General features: G+C 44.0%; 1 protein-coding gene across 2 annotated transcripts in view; it reads right to left on the bottom strand.

Annotated features, from left to right (window-relative positions):
* C5H6orf58 (chromosome 5 C6orf58 homolog) overlaps positions 1-17,069 on the bottom strand; it is a 95,723-nt gene that overhangs the window by 25,606 nt on the left and 53,048 nt on the right. For both annotated transcript variants that reach the window (XM_069726069.1, XM_069726067.1), the window contains exons 4-5: positions 9,284-9,417; positions 7,071-7,309 (exon numbers count right to left, since the gene is read on the bottom strand). In XM_069726069.1, the coding sequence (XP_069582170.1) occupies positions 7,071-7,309; positions 9,284-9,417 (373 nt within the window). The remainder of the gene's footprint in view (positions 1-7,070; positions 7,310-9,283; positions 9,418-17,069) is intronic.

The following is a 17,069-nucleotide window of genomic DNA, read 5'->3' on the forward strand; positions in this document are numbered from 1 at the left end:
GATAAGTTCCTTGGGGGGTCTAGTTTCCAAAATGGGGTCACTTGTGGGGGAGCTTCAATGCATAGGCACACAGGGGCTCTCCAAATGCGACATGGTGTCCGCTAACAATTGGAGCTAATTTTCCATTCAAAAAGTCAAAAGGCGCGCCTTCCCTTCCGAGCCCTGCCGTGTGCCCAAACAGTGGTTTACCCCCACATATGAGGTATTGGCGTACTCGGGAGAAATTGCTCAACAAATTTTAGGATCCATTTTATCCTATTGCCCATGTGAAAATAAAAAAATTGAGGCGAAAAGAAATTTTTTGTGAAAAAAAAGTACTTTTTCATTTTACAGATCAATTTGTGAAGCACCTGGGGGTTTAAAGGGCTCACTATGCATCTAGATAAGTTCCTTGGGGCGTCTAGTTTCCAAAATGGGGTCACTTGTGGGAGAGCTCCAATTTTTAGGCACACGGGGGCTCTCCAAACGTGACATAGTGTCCGCTAACGATGGAGATAATTTTTCATTCAAAAAGTCAAATGGCGCTCCTTCCCTTCCGAGCCTTACCATGTGCCCAAACAGTGGTTTACCCCCACATGTGAGGTATAGGTGCACTCAGGAGAAATTGCCCAACAAATTATAGGATCCATTTTATCCTGTTGTCCATCTGAAAATGAAAAAATTGAGGCGAAAATAATTTTTTTGTGAAAAAAAAGTACTTTTTCATTTTTACAGATCAATTTGTGAAGGACCTGGGGGTTTAAAGGGCTCACTATGCATCTAGATAAGTTCCTTGGGGCGTCTAGTTTCCAAAATGGGGTCACTTGTGGGGGAGCTCCAATTTTTAGGCACACGGGGGCTCTCCAAACGTGACATGGTGTCCGCTAAAGAGAGCAGCCAATTTTTCATTCAAAAAGTCAAATGGCGCTCCTTCCCTTCCAAGCCCTGCCGTGCGCCCAAACAGTGGTTTACCCCCACATATGAGGTATCAGCGTACTCAGGACAAATTGGACAACAACTTTCGTTGTTCAGTTTCTCCTTTTACCATTGGGAAAATAAAAAAATCGTTGCTGAAAAATCATTTTTGTGACTAAAAAGTTAAATGTTAATTTTTTCCTTCCATGTTGCTTCTGCTGCTGTGAAGCACCTGAAGGGTAAATAAACTTCTTGAATGTGGTTTTGTGCACCTTGAGGGGTGCAGTTTTTAGAATGGTGTCACTTTTGGGTATTTTCAGCCATATAGACCCCTCAAACTGACTTCAAATGTGAGGTGGTCCCTAAAAAAAATGGTTTTGTAAATTTCGTTGTAAAAATGAGAAATCGCTGGTCAAATTTTAACCCTTATAACTTCCTAGCAAAAAAAAATTTTGTTTCCAAAATTGTGCTGATGTAAAGTAGACGTGTGGGAAATGTTATTTATTAACTATTTTGTGTCACATAACTCTCTGGTTTAACAGAATAAAATTTCAAAATGTGAAAATTGCGAAATTTTCAAAATTTTCGCCAAATTTCCGTTTTTATCACAATTAAACACAGAATTTATTGACCTAAATTTACCACTAACATGAAGCCCAATATGTCACGAAAAAACAATCTCAGAACCGCTAGGATCCATTGAAGCGTTCCTGAGTTATTACCTCATAAAGGGACACTGGTCAGAATTGCAAAAAACGGCAAGGTCTTTAAGGTCAAAATAGGCTGGGTCATGAAGGGGTTAAAGATTCTTTAGCTACATTTTTGATTTGCTGCAAAATTCGTTTAACAATGTTATTCAAAATAATTCTTGATCTATGTCTTCTAAAGTAGGCATGCCAAAGGACAAGCTGACTATAGACAATATCAATCTAAATGGCACTTTATGGCGCTTTATCAAGCTAAATGGCACTTGATGTTTTGGCACGAATATTTGGAGAGAAACTTGGACTCTACTTCAACTTAATATCATTCAGTAAGGAGAAGCAACCATTCATTAAAGAATTACAGAACTAATTGTATTGATCTGTTTGTACAAAGAATGCTGCAGGAAGTACTTAATTTGTCATATAACTCCGCTATATTACCATATTTTACATATGGCTGCACCATTATTTCGCACCAGTTCACTTCTTTAAGAGGTTGTGTCAATTTACAGAGCAAGTATCGAACATATTCTTTCATGTGCACCTTGATGAGCATTAAGAGAAATGACACCTGCATAGAAATGTTCTGCAAATAATTCCAACATAAAGTTTCCAGTTGACACAAGCATATTTGACTACATAAATTCTGAAAATTACATTTGAAGTGAAGGTATTCAATTATTAATCTTGTAAAATTAAGTCAGCAATCGCTACATTCAATTATCCATCAAAGTACATAAAGTTTGGCAAGAATTATTTTGCCATTTAAATTGTAAATAGTACATCTTCCTAAAAATTGCATGTGACAGCTACATTGTACACTGAATGTTATTTCTTAAGCCAAAAGACTACTATTTTTGCAAGCACAAAGAAAATGTGGTAATTGACTTGCTGAGTTCACCACAAACTACACTCAGTCACCACAGGATGTGAAGAAAAGAATAAGAAGTCTCTTCATCGAGCAGAAGAAGTTACCACTATATTGGTCATTGTTCTTAAAGGGAACCTGTCACCTGAATTTGGCGGGACTGGTTTTGGGTCATATGGGCGGAGTTTTCGGGTGTTTGATTCACCCTTTCCTTACCCACTGGCTGCATGCTGGCTGCAATATTGGATTGAAGTTCATTCTCTGTCCTCCATAGTACACGCCTGCACAAGGCAAGATTGCTTTGCGCAGGCATGTACTATGGAGGACAGAGAATGAACTTCAATCCAATATTGCAGCAAGCATGCAGCCAGCGGGTAAGGAAAGGGTGAATCAAACACCCGAAAACTCCGCCCATATGACCTAAAACCAGTCCCACCAAATTCAGGTGACAGAGTCCCTTTAAGTTATTTAAAGTGTGTAACAAATTAATTAAAGGGAAATCCTTTGAAAAATCATTAATATCCAGAACTAAAGAACGCTATAGGAAACTATTTCAATTATGGCACTATAGTAAAGTTTTAGTGACTAGAAGTCTGACACGAAACTTTGAGCAAATGTGACTTTAGATTATGATAGCTTAAATAGTTGTGTTAGGAAATGTGCACACAGCATCTTAATTCTGACTGCGAGGCCCTCAAGGATTGCTTAGGTGAAGCCATTTCAGGAAAAAAAGAGGGATTTTGCTATTTTTTTTATGGCGGCTCTGCCATAGAAGTATTTTCCCTACACTTTCAACTATAAAGGGTAGGCAGCTCCCAAATGAAGCTACCCGAAGAATGAACATGACTGAACATGTGCACAGCAATGTCATTTTTATATTGCTGAGCAGTATTGTTTTTTTTTCTGGAAGTTTTGCAGCGATTTTTAAGGCAGATTCCAGGCAGAATCTGACTGAAAATGATGTTGTGTGCACATACTCTAAAGGTACCGTCACACATAACGATTTCTTTAACGATATTGTTGCTTTTTGTGACGTAGCAACGATATCGTTAACGAAATCGTTATGCGTGACAGCGACCAACGATCAGGCCCCTGCTGGGAGATCGTTGGTCGATGGGAGTGATCAGGACCTTTTTTTTGGTCGCTGATCACCCGCTGTCATCGCTGAATCAGCGTGTGTGACGCCGATCCAGCGATGTGTTCTCTGGTAACCAGGGTAAATATCGGGTTACTAAGCGCAGGGCCGCACTTAGTAACCCGATATTTACCCTGGTTACCATTGTAAAAGTTAAAAAAAAAAACACTACATACTCACATTCCGTTGTCTGTCATGTCCCCCGGCGTCAGCTTCCCGCACTGACTGTGTCAGCGCCGGCCGGCCGTAAAGCAGAGCACAGCGGTGACGTCACCGCTGTGCTCTGCTTTACGGCCGGCGCTGACACAGTTAGTGCGGGAAGCTGACGCCGGGGGACGTGACAGACAATGGAATGTGAGTATGTAGTGTTTTTTTTTTTACTTTTACAGTGGTAACCAGGGTAAATATCGGGTTGCTAAGCGCGGCCCTGCGCTTAGTAACCCGATATTTACCCTGGTTACCCGGGGACTTCGGCATCGTTGAAGACAGTTTCAATGATGCCGAAGTCGTTGGTCGCTGGAGAGAGCTGTCTGACAGCTCCCCAGCGACCACACAATGACTTACCAACGATCACGGCCAGGTCGTATCGCTGGTCGTGATCGTTGGTAAGTCGCTTAGTGTAACGGTACCTTTAGGTTTCCTTTGCTTCATAGTCTAATCTGGAAATCAGTGGTGATCCAAAATCAACAAACAACATTACTTAGAAAAGAACTTTCGCAATATGTTTCATATTGAACTGAACTTACAATAGGTTACACACACATTATGGATATATTAGAAAACTAAGTATTTGGAGCATAATGAGGTTTTGTAAAGTCAAAAAGGGTGTTATCAGACAGCTTTCACTGGGGGCGCATACTTCTTCTCCCTTTATGATGCTGACCAATCATAAGCAGTCAGCAGTACTCAAAGGAACATGCCCCCCAGCATAGATTAGAGTAGATTTCTCAGTAAGTGAGATGTCACGAGTTTGCCACAACAGAGAGGAGCCATAAGACTGCGGCATCTGATTTCTCCTACTCCTGCACTGATTAGAAGCACTAACCCTTCATATTAAATGGTGAAGTTTTTTTTAGCAGTGCAGGGTTCAATCTGCTCACTTGAGAGCTCATGAAGGATATCCTGCATTAAGGATCAGATATTCACTGTTAGCCACTCCCATCTCCAATATAATCTGGGTCCTGGCAAACACTCACTGTCAGAGTTAGCTTTTGCTGCATGGCTGGAGGGCGTTGGTTGGTGGTTGTTATGAGACATGAGATGTATATCAGACAGCTCTGATCTCCTGGTCTAACAACCTACATGAGTCAATGGGGGGAAAGGTAGTGCAGTTGAATTTAGTTGTGTCACATTACAACCTTTCTATTAGCTTTCATCCTCTCGTAGCACTGCAGAGTGATTACAAGTTGCTTGGGCAAAAGTGTGTTTTCAAAATTGTGATTACTAACACATGTCAGTAATCAGGAGAGCTGATAGAACATCTAGTCTCACAGCTAAACTCAGCTGCCATGCCCCTCCCTCACACTGACTAATGCAGGAGATTAGAACAGGAGATCAAAGCTGTCTGTCTTTACACATCTTACATACTGAGAAATCTCAAAACTAGGGTGGGGCGTGTTCTTCTTTCATTTGAGTGTTGTTGCCTGCTTATGATTGGTCAGCTTCATACAGGGAGATGAAGCACACACCCCAAGTGAAAATTGTCTGATATCATCCACTCATTAGATGCCAATGGAAAAATGAAATTAAATAAACAAAAAAAAACATTTTATTCTACTCTGTAGCCACTATATTATCGCGTGTCCAGTTCAACATGGAAATTTTGGTGAACGGTCCTCTTTAAAGTATTGCAAAATCATCTTCTAATATATAATTGCCTAGAATACTACTTCCTGCAATTTGTGCCAACTTCCGTGGCTTTGTCCGGAGCTAATGTCCGGAGCTAATGTGCGGAGCTAATGTCCGGAGCTAATGTCCAGAGATAAGTGACGTCAACAGTGTCCAGTGTCTGATTGGTTGCCGCCTGCTGCGAGCGACCAATCAGAAACGTGCCGTACTGTGACACACTCCGCCCGCCATTTTGGTGTGATTTTTGAATTTTTACCTCACAGCAAGTTTCTACTGCGTGGAGGCGGGCCCAGTGACGTTGCTCTTCAAGCTCCTGCCGAATTTCGTCAAAAAAATGATAATACCATTTACCAAAACTATATATATTTAGTTGTGAAGTGGTTCAGTGACATTTTCACACCAATTTTGAACTTTTGTTTGGTGTTTTCTCCATATACTGCCTATTATTTTTGTTCTTTCTTACTATTATTTATTAATTGTATTATTCTTACATTTGAATAAATAAAGTATAAATGGATTCTAGACTCCCGATTCTTTAGAATTGGGCTGCCATCTAGTAACTAATAATTCTTTTAAAAATGAAGGGCTCGACTCATTACGACTGCCATTCCGTGTGCCAGTCTTCACAAGGGGCATGCAGGAATAAGATGCATCTAATTCATTCTTATTAATAAAGTGCCCCTTGCCAGAAATGTTATTCAATTTTAAAAACTGGATTACCATTTCTGGTATAAGAAATGCTGCCAATTTTGAAGAATTTGATAGGTGGGCACAGCCAAGCCCCACCCACATTGGATCCTACTCAGAGCTGCTCATTTTGGTGGAGCAGCCTGAAACTCCAAAAGTCACAATATTTTTATGCAATTTTGCATTGTACAAACTTTTGTGAATTTTCAATGTACTTTATGCCAGTTTTCTGGTGTAAATACTGTACTTTGATAAATCGGGGCCTCAGTTTCCCATTTTAAAAACTTTTACATTAGTTAAAAGAAGAGATAGAAAACCTTCACTTTTCTGTGGTTGTAGTTATATTATAGATCCAGCATCTACTGTATATCTGATTTTATGGAAAGCTGCATTTTCGTTTGTACAGACTGCTGAGATTTACAAGCAGTACTTTACGCTATGTTTTTTCCCAATTTCAAAAAGTGAAATTTAGGATATACTGGGGTTTAAAATGCATTGTGTGTACAAGAGTTTTACAAATTACAGTCACTTTAATGTAATATCTGCCCACTTTGGTAATTATTGCAGAACAGTAAAAAAATCAAGGGGCAAACCTTCCAATCAATATGCACTACATATCTTGTACAAACTGAGCCAGAAATAAGGCTCACATGTCGTGCGCCACCTTTATTATGTTTTTTTACACGCTTTTTGTGGTGATCTTGCTATGGGGCTTTGGCTTTGGGGGAAGGGATCTGAAAGATGTAAAAACTGAACTGCAGCTCAAGAATAAATCCCTCTTCTCCTAAAAGTCATAATGAATATCGCAGCATATATTTTAATTATTAAAAATGTATTATCTATGAAATGCAAATATAACATTGTGTATTAAATATTTCATTACTGGATACCAGCATTATATATTAATTGTATAAAATATATACAATGAACATACCTGAAGATTTGTTGGAGTTATAAAGAAAATGTAATGTCGATAGAACCCTATTTTGTTGTTCTGAGAAGTCAGGAATGTTTGGAGCTTTATCACCATTAACTAGGGTCCTATTAGGCAAAAATGTCTGAAAATCATTCGTGGTCTCAAGATTAGTCGGGAAGTTAGTCGCTGCAATGAAATCAACTGTCATTGCCCAATCCAAACCAAAGTTTTGTTCTGGTTCTGAATGGTAGTTTAACCTGTGCAGATATATAAGTATTAAGTCAGAGTGTTTCAGGGTTAACAATGAATATTACTTCATAAATATTTTAATGCTTTATAAATTGAATACAAAAATTGACCTGAAGACTAGTGATGAGCAAACGTGCTCGGATAAGGTGTTATCCGAGCATGCTAGGGTGCTGAGTGTCTTCAGCGTGCTCAAAAAATATGTTCGAGTCTCCGCGACTGCACGTCTTGTGAGTGTTCGACAGCCTCAACACATGCAGGAATTGCTTGTTTGTTAGGCAATCTCTGCATGTGTTGCGACTGTCTAACAGCAACGAGACATGCAGCAGTGGAGATTCAAACATATTTTTCGAGCATATCGAAGTCACTCGGTTAGCACCCAAGCATGCTCGGATAACACCTTATCTGGCACATTTGCTCATCACTACTTAAGGCGTTTTCCAGTCTCGGAAAATCCCAATCTCCAGGCGCAGTTTGTTTAAGAAAAACATACTTCCTTTACTTACCCTCCTCAGGTCCCGCAGTAAGTCCAAGTCGCTGCTACTGGTGTCTCTTACTAGCACATTGACAATGCAGCAGCCTTTCAGTGGGATGTGAGGGGTTCTAGTCCAGCAGACCTGCAGAGCTCACTGATTGGTGCCACATTGTCGAAATGATGTCAGCACTGCAGACTATTACAGACAGCAGGGCAGCGGTAAAGATTCAGCACTGGACCAGGGGAGGTTGAGTAAATAATAGTTTGTTTAGGGTATTTTTAAAATAAACTAGGCCTGGGGACAGGGATTTTTCTGAAGTAGTAAAAAACATTAAGATTCTGTTTCAAATACAACTCTTATGGCTAACATAGTGGTAGAAATTTAACATGATTGTTTGCTGTTGGCAAGAGAAAAAAAATAATTTTAAGATATTTCGACAAAATATTGTATTATTTAAAAAACACTAAAGTAATACAACACCTGCTGTTAGGGCTAGCGGAACGCACCAAATAATAAAGAGATAGATATGAGGTGCGGTTGCAGCATGGGGTCCACCGTGCAGAGATGGTACCTGCTGCTGAGTAATGGCGGATGGACACTTGTTCACACGTGGGTTAGACTTCACCCAGTGTGAATAGAAGCGAACTCTGTTGCTTCACAAAGTCACCGTAAATATGCTGCGCCCTGTTAGCAGTCACAGGGTGCAGCTGCAAGACACTAGCGGGATCCCTCTGAATCTCCCCCACTAATCTGGTGATTGGACTCGCTCTGACCCTCGGTGGCTTTTGAGCCCACGCCTGAGGATGCCCTGAGTCAGATGCTGAGTCCAAGCGGGAATTCCCACCCTACACTGACAGGCTGTCTGGAAAGCGCACTGATTGCGCACGGTGCCGTATAAGCGGGCACTACAAAAGGCACTCTAATGTGTGCTAGGTGTGCAGGTAGCACTGTCTAGATAGCTTCCACCATTAATGAGCAGTCAACAACACTAGGAATGGGAGTGATTAAGGAGCTTTCATCCATTGACAGTCATTCATCTACACACACACGTTATCAAGTGTATACTAGCGCATGGCCGAGCGGCCATGCAAACCTTTTATAGAAGTAGCGCTCCAGGACCTTCCAGATGGTCCAATAGGAGCCGCAACAGGACCTGAGCATGTGACCCCCGACCTCCAATGGGAGGTCATCACATGGGCATTTTCAGTATGAGAAAAGCGGCACTTAGTCCCAGAAAGACCTGCTTGCTGCTGATCAGTACTGGCTACAAAGGCAGAGCCTGGAAAGGCAGCAGAAACCAGTCACACAGTATCAGCCTGAGCCAGACGCTGGGACCAACATCTCTGCTCAGCAGGTTCCACTCCAGCTGGAGAAGAATGGGAGACAGCAGTGGACATGGTTCGAGATTCCCCCCGTGCAGCGATGGGAACTCGACACCTAACACCTGCAAAATAAAACAAGACTGGCATCAAGTAGCTATGTAGCAATTTTGCTTTTCAGCCACTGTACCTTGGTGAGCAGCGTGGAAGTGCAACAGAAAGAGACTCAACATGAGCTTTCCACATTAACAACAATGCTTTGTCTTCTTCTTTGGATAATGGTGGAACAGAAATGTCAGAAACTTGATTCATTGTCTTTATTGACTGCATTAGAATAAAACAAAATAAATGTTTAGACATTTATGTTGTGGGAAAATAAGCATTTCTTTACTATACGAGTTACTGCAATCAAAATACAAAATCTAGTATATATTATAGAAGTTATTATGGTGCCAGCAGGGAAATAACGACTGGCAGGTGAGGGTCCATCGATGCCAGCAAATACTTCAGCTGGATGTGTGTCTTCGGATGCACAATCAGCTGAAGTGTATTGGGTTGCACAGACCCTTCTGTGTCACATACTAATTTGGAGGACTATGGTCTGTGCATTATATATGAAGGTGTATTATACTATATGGAGGAATATGGGGGGTGCATTATATTATATGGAGGACTATGTGGTGAATTATACCATATGGAGGACTATGGACTGTGCATTATACTATAAGGATGATTATGGGATGCATTATACTATATGAAGGACTATGGGGGGTTCATTATACTGCATGGAGGACTATGTGGAGTGCATTATACTAAATGATGGTGCATTATACTATATGGAGGACTGTGGTCAGTGCATTATACTATAGGGAGGACTATACTCCTGCTATAGGGAGTGCATTATACTTCTGTTATGGGGCCCTTTGACTTCTATGTTCACCCCTGGTGAGTATAATGGTTTCTTCTATTCTTCTTATTTTCTTTTCTAACGAACATCAGCAGAACGAAGGACATATGCCAGGATGCGCAGGGCCTTATTTAGAGTTTCTGCTGCCCTAGGCACTTTTAGTGCTGCCTCCCCCTTTGGTAAGTATGACACTATCGGCAGTGACTTTGGCAAGAATCGCTGTTGTGAAAGTAGCCTTTTGCAGCAGATCGGGCAGTTTTTCTGCATCTGCCGCGTAACGGATCACTTACAGCAACACTGCGTTTGGTTTCATTCATTCCCTATGGGATTTGCAGTACTTGCTGTGATCTGGGAAATGCAGTGCCATACCTCCCAACTTTTGAAGAAGGGAAAAAGGTATAAAGGTTGCGGCGCACTACGTGCGCAGCAGCAAATTTTAGGCCGCGCCTCCGACCACACCCATTTCACAACTAGTCACACCCATATCCAAGTCCCAACCACACCCATTTAGCACTGCTGATCACACTGTTTCATATACAATAATTAAAACCCCCAAAAAATATGGCCACACAGTGCTCCACACTGTATAATGGCCACACATGATGCTCAATACTGTATAATGAGGAAGTAAACACGGCACTCAAGGCTCCTTGGAGGTGCACAAGTCAGGTTTCCAACCCGTTAGTCAATAGCAATAAATCACTTGGCACTCAGAAGTTCTTATGCAAGATGAAAATGAACATTTCGTTTATTTTGTGCATCCAGTTCAAAGGTTTAAACGTTTTCGGTCTAAACACAAGACCTTCATCAGAAACAACTTTGATGTACTGGAAGCCAAACCACAACAAGATATGTGGGCACAGAAAGTCAGCGCAAGACAATACCCGGGAGGTCGTACCTCGATGGTCCTGGAGGAGTGGGAGATGAACGCCGTAGCAGAGCGAGAAAATCACAGGGGAAGTGGCGCTGGTGCCTCCAAATGTGTGGCGCTGAGCTGCAGGGGTTGCCGGGCGGCCGCCGGGATCAACGCTCTGCTACGGCGTTCATCTCCCACTCCTCCAGGACCATAGAGGTACTACCTCCCGGGTATTGTCTTGCGCTGACTTTCTGGGCCCACATATCTTGTTGTTATTTGGCTTTCAGTACATCAAAGTTGTTTCTGATGAAGGTCTTGTGATTAGACCGAAAACGTTTAAACCATTGAACTGGATGCACAAAATAAACGAAATGTTCATTTTCATCTTGCATAAGAACTTCTGAGTGCCAAGTGATTTATTGCAATACTGTATAATGGCCACACATGATGCTCCATACTGTATAATGGCTACGCAGTGCTCCACATACTGTATAATGGCCCTACATGATGTTCCATATTGTATAATGGCCACACAGTGCTCCATACTGTATAATGGCCACACATGAAGCTCCATACTGTATAATGGCCACACATGATGCTCAATACTGTATAAGGGCCACACATGATGCTCAATACTGTATAATGGCCATTGGCCACACATGATGCTCAATACTGTATAATGGCCACACATGATGCTCCATACTGTATAATGACCCCACATGATGCTCAATACTGTATAATGGCCACACATGATGCTCCATACTGTATAAGGGCCACACATGATGCTCAATACTGTATAATGGCCACACATGATGCTCCAAACTGTATAAGGGCCACACATGATACTTAATACTGTATAATGGCCACACATGATGCTCAATACTGTATAATGGCCACACATGATGCTCCATACTTTATAATGGCCACACATGATGCTCCATACTGTATAATTGCCACTAGCACGAAATGAGAAGGAAAAGAATGCAGCACTCACCCACAGTCTTCATGAAACAATAGTGTGTCCTTTATTCAGCAAAACCATGTGGACCCGTAGAAGCGCCGTAGTGTGAAATGGCCGTCGTCTGGTCTCTCTTCACTCCCGCTCCCTAACACTCTCCTGCCGATGCCGCATTATGTCCTGTATAGCTGGTTTTGCTGAATAAAGGACACACTATTGTTTCATGAAGACTGTGGGTGAGTGCTGCATTCTTTTCCTTCTCATTTCGTGCTATTGGACTATTTCTTGAATATGCACAGCACCTTCCTTCATTCATGTGGAAACCTAGCTCGTCTTGCCCAATAGATCACAGTTGCTGAGTCTCCATCGCTGGTCAGCTTGTTTCAGTGCCGGTCGCCCGTTGTTCTTGTTGGAGAGGTGAATTTGTCAGTGTATAATGGCCACACATGATACTCCATACTGTATAATGACCCCACATGATGCTCAATAGTGTATAATGCCCTCCTCACATCTTGTATGCATAGCTCATCTCCCTCCCATCCCATATGCATGGCTCATATCCCCCCCTCCTCTTGTATGCATGGCTCATATCCCCCCTCCTGTATGCATGGCTCATATCCCCCCCGTATGCATGGCTCATTATTTTCCCCCACCTCCTGTATGCATGTCTCATATTCCACCACCCCCTCCTGTATGTGCAGCGCCCCAGAGACCTGGTCGTTGCAGTATGGCGCTCTGCCGCTAAGGGGAGCAGCGGTACGTCTGATGGCACTAAGGAGTTCTCCTGACCACTTATCACCAGAACACATTACACTTCACACTCCGGCCACTAGGGGGAGAAAAAGCCTTTATTTATTGGGCCACTCCTCACACTGGTAAAACTAGGGGCTGGGGAGGAAGTTAGTCAGAAGCTGACTGGGTTGGAACCAGGCAACATCCCGTGGCAGGGGGTGTTGCAGGGAGAAGGCACAGGGGGGTCCCTGTTAGGCGTGGGAACCTGGCAGGTGCCTAGCCAACAGAACAGAACATAACGGAACCGCGCCTACACACTCTGCGGCGGTATCCAGGAGAGAGACACGAAGGGAAGGATATTGTGGAACAGTGTAAACGAGATCAGCACAAAGGAGAGCCAGTAAGAGTCGTGCCGAGAGAGAGAGGCAACATCTTACTGAGGCGCGTAGTCGGTGGCCGGATCACCGTAGGAGTAACTGACTTCAGGCCTTACTTCAAATTCCGCTGGACAGTTAATCATAGGTTGGCTGTCTACCTTCTACACCTACGAAGACATAGGGGGCAACATTGGGAGAGGGGCGTCTCTAGGGTCCCGGAAGACCTCCAAGCCTTCCCGTCAATAATGTTGACAAAGATTGAGGACAGGAAAGTTTGGAAGTGGACCCGTAGGGGTTAGAGAGAGAGTCCTCCTGAGAGATGTGGCAAGATGGTCGGTACAATGACAGTAGGCCCAGCCAAGCAGCTAGGCGTTCCTGCATTGGGGAAGTCGGAACAGAAAGAAAAGTTGAGTTATGCAGCATTCAATGGTAGGCCTTTAGTGGGTTCAGCGAATACGCCCTTAAAGGAAGAGTTAGTTTATTGTTCAAAAATTTGCACTTAGTAGAATACCCGGCTGGGTACTGAAAGTTATTTATACTCTAAATGTTATTTAAAAATATTTAACCATGTTTTGTTTGCAACGTTCAAGTGTCCTTACCTCCCATAAAGGGAAGCACCTTTTCTATTTACTTGTTCTAAGCATTTCAAAAACTTTGTATGTCTTTTGCTGTTTTGTATTGTTGTTCTTCTTCCCAGTCCAGGAGTACTGGATTTAACCGGGGGGGAGTGCAGCGCCCCAGAGACCTGGTCGTTGCAGTATGGCGCTCTGACGCTAAGGGGAGCAGCGGTACATCTGATGGCACTAAGGAGTTCTCCTGACCAGGTATTACCAGAACACATTACACTTCACACTCCGGCCACTAGGGGGAGAAAAAGGCTTTATTTATTGGGCCACTCCTCACACTGGTAAAACTAGGGGCTGGGGAGGAAGTTAGTCAGAAGCTGACTGGGTTGGAACCAGGCAACATCCCATGGCAGGGGGTGTTGCAGGGAGAAGGCACCTGGCAGGTGCCTAGCGAACGGAACAGAACGTAACGGAACCGCGCCTGCACACCCTGCGGCGGTATCCAGGAGAGAGACAAGAAGGGAAGGATATTGTGGAACAGTGTAAACGAGATCAAGCACAAAGGAGAGCCAGTAAGAGTCGTGCCGAGAGAGAGAGAGGCAACATCTTCCTGAGGCGCGTAGTCGGTGGCCGGATCACCGTAGGAGTAACTGACTTCAGGCCTTATTTCAAATTCCGCTGGACAGTTAATCATAGGTTGGCTGTCTACCTTCTACACCTACGAAGACATAGGGGGCAACATTGGGAGAGGGGCGTCTCTAAGGTCCCGGAAGACCTCCAAGCCTTCCCGTCAAACGGGTGGTGTCCTAGCCCTAACATATCTGGGGGACGTTAGAAACTAGTAACATCTGGAACCAAAGAACGAGAGAGAGAAAGAAAGCTGTAGAGAACAAACGAATGAGAGCAGCAGTTGTGAGGACTATTCCGAATGCTCAGCAGGGTAGGACTACAACACACAGGCGCTATTGGTAGGCAACGATTTCCATCTGCGATGGAAACTCTGGATGTGCCCATCGGACCGGCCAGTCTCTGATAGCCCGGCTGAACGTGCTCTGGACTGAGGATATTGAAGCCTTCAGTAAAGAGGTAAAGAGACTGCAACCTTGTGTCCTCGTTATTGCCTGCACCTCACACCATCACCAACTACCTTACTGGGAAGCCCTGGGACATACTTCACCTGTGGGAAGGTATACCATCCAGCTGCCATTCCATCACCCCAGCGGACCCCACAGCAGCGTCGGTCACCCTGACCGAACACCACAGGTGGCATCACGAACCCCTGACAGACTGTACCATCACCTTTATTGGACGCCCCTTAGCAGGGTCACGACCGGGTCCAGCCACCGTGACAACCGCATAACCGAGCAGAAAGGACCGGTACCGAGTGACTTGTGGCCCTGCGTCTGGGGGCGATCCATATGCATGGCTCATATTCCCCCCTGTATGCATGGCTCATATCCCCCCTCCTGTATGCATGGCTCATAATCCCCCCCCTGTATGCATGGCTCATATTCCCCCCCTCCTGTATGCATGGCTCATAATTCCCCCCCTGTATGCATGGCTCATAATTCCCCCCATGTATGCATGGCTCATATTCCCCCATATGCATGGCTCATAATTCCTCCCCCGTATGCATGGCTGATGGCTCATATTCCCCCATATGCATGGCTCATAATTCCCCCTGTATGCATGGCTGATGGCTCATATTCCCCTGTATGCATGGCTCATAATTCCCCCCCCTGTATGCATGGCTCATCTCTCCACCCCCTCCCCCACTCCTTCTCCCACTCCTTCTCCCATCTTGCATGGCGCGGGCGGCTTACCTTCCTCCTTCATCCCCCATCCCCTATCCCTCATACTCACCTGTCAGCTGTCCCACACCGCACGGCCACACAGACATCCCTCTGGCTCTGTCCTGACTCCCGGCGCAGCGCCTTCTTCCTGAGTGAGCGGTCATGTGGTACCGCTCATTAAGGTCATGAATATGCGCATATTCATGACCTTAATGAGCGGTACCACGTGACCGCTCACTCAGGACGCGCTACAGACGCTGAGACCAGGCATCGCTGGAGCAGGGTGAGTATCGTCTTCAAGGAGGGTGGGTGGGACTCAGAGGCGGGGGGCGGGGCGGTCGGTCAGATTTGTGACCCAGGACTAAAAAAAACAACTAAAAAAAACCTTGCTCAGGTGCCGCCCCCCGCAATGTCGCCGCCCTAGGCACGTGTCCTCGAGTGTCTAGTGGCAAATACGACCCTGAGGATGGGTATATATACATATATACATATATATACATACAGTGGGGGAAATAAGTATTTGATCCCTTGCTGACTTTGTAAGTTTGCCCACTGACAAAGAAATGAACAGTCTATAATTTTAAGGGTAGGTTAATTTTAACATTGAGAGATAGAATATCAAAAACAGAATCCAGAAAATCACATTGTATAAATTAGATACATTTATTTGCATTTTGCAGCGAGAAATAAGTATTTGATCCCTTACCAACCATTAGGAGTTCGGGCTCCTACAGATTAGTTAGACGCTCCTACTTGTTACCTGCATTAAACACAGCTGTCTTACATAGTCATGTCTATAAAAGACTTGTCACGATCCATGTTTGGATCTGTGGCAGATCTGGTTTCCTTCAGATTAAAACCTTTTTTCCTTTCAGGTCATCGGGGGTTAATGCAGTTTTTCCCTGGTGGCCGCTGGTGTAATTGCATTACAGCTTGTTCTGCTGTTGTGGGTGGTGACCACTCCCACCTTCCTTTAAAAGGTCACCTGGTTCATAAGCTGACTGTTGGTTATACAGGTCCTTTGGATACCAACCTTGCTGAAATAGGAGCTTGCTTAGTGCTGTTGTTCTACAGCTGAATACTCATTCCTGGTGCCTTACTCTGCTGTGCAGTGCATTGCAGCAGAGAAAGCTAAGTGTGGTGTTATTGTTTCTTTGTCCCTTTGTTGTTTGTAACTTTCCCAGTGTTGTATTAGTGTAGCGGTGGGACCAGTGCTCTCACCTGCCAGTTCCCTATATAGGGATTAGAGCAGGGTAAGTGAAGGACTAGGTATCCTGGTCGGTGACGGGTTGAAAGAACCCATATAGGGACAGTAGCAAGATCAGGGCACAGCCTCAGGTGAGTTCAGGAGGTGCCCATTCCCCGTTCCCTACCGACAGGGCCCACCGTTGTTAAAGTGTCCCTGGTGTACCCTTGTGTGTTTCATCGTTTTGTGACCGACAACCCACCAGGTCGCGTCACACCAGGATAGTCACAGCGTGACATTACTCCTGTCCATAGACTCAATTAATCCATCAGATTCTAACCTCTACAACATTGGCAAGACCAAAGAGCTTTATATGGATGTCAGGGACAAGATCATAGACCTGCACAAAGCTGGAAAGGGCTACAAAACCATAAGCAATATGCTGGGTGAGGAGACAACTGTTGGTGCAATAGTAAGAAAATGGAAGAAATACAAAATGAGTGTCAATCGACATTGCTCTGAGACACCATGCAAAATCTGACCTCGTGAAGTATCTTTGATCATATCTTTGATCAGCTTAAAATTATACAAGAGGAACTTG

Source organism: Ranitomeya imitator, chromosome 5 (genome assembly GCF_032444005.1).
Source record: "Ranitomeya imitator isolate aRanImi1 chromosome 5, aRanImi1.pri, whole genome shotgun sequence".
Taxonomy (NCBI): domain Eukaryota; kingdom Metazoa; phylum Chordata; class Amphibia; order Anura; family Dendrobatidae; genus Ranitomeya; species Ranitomeya imitator.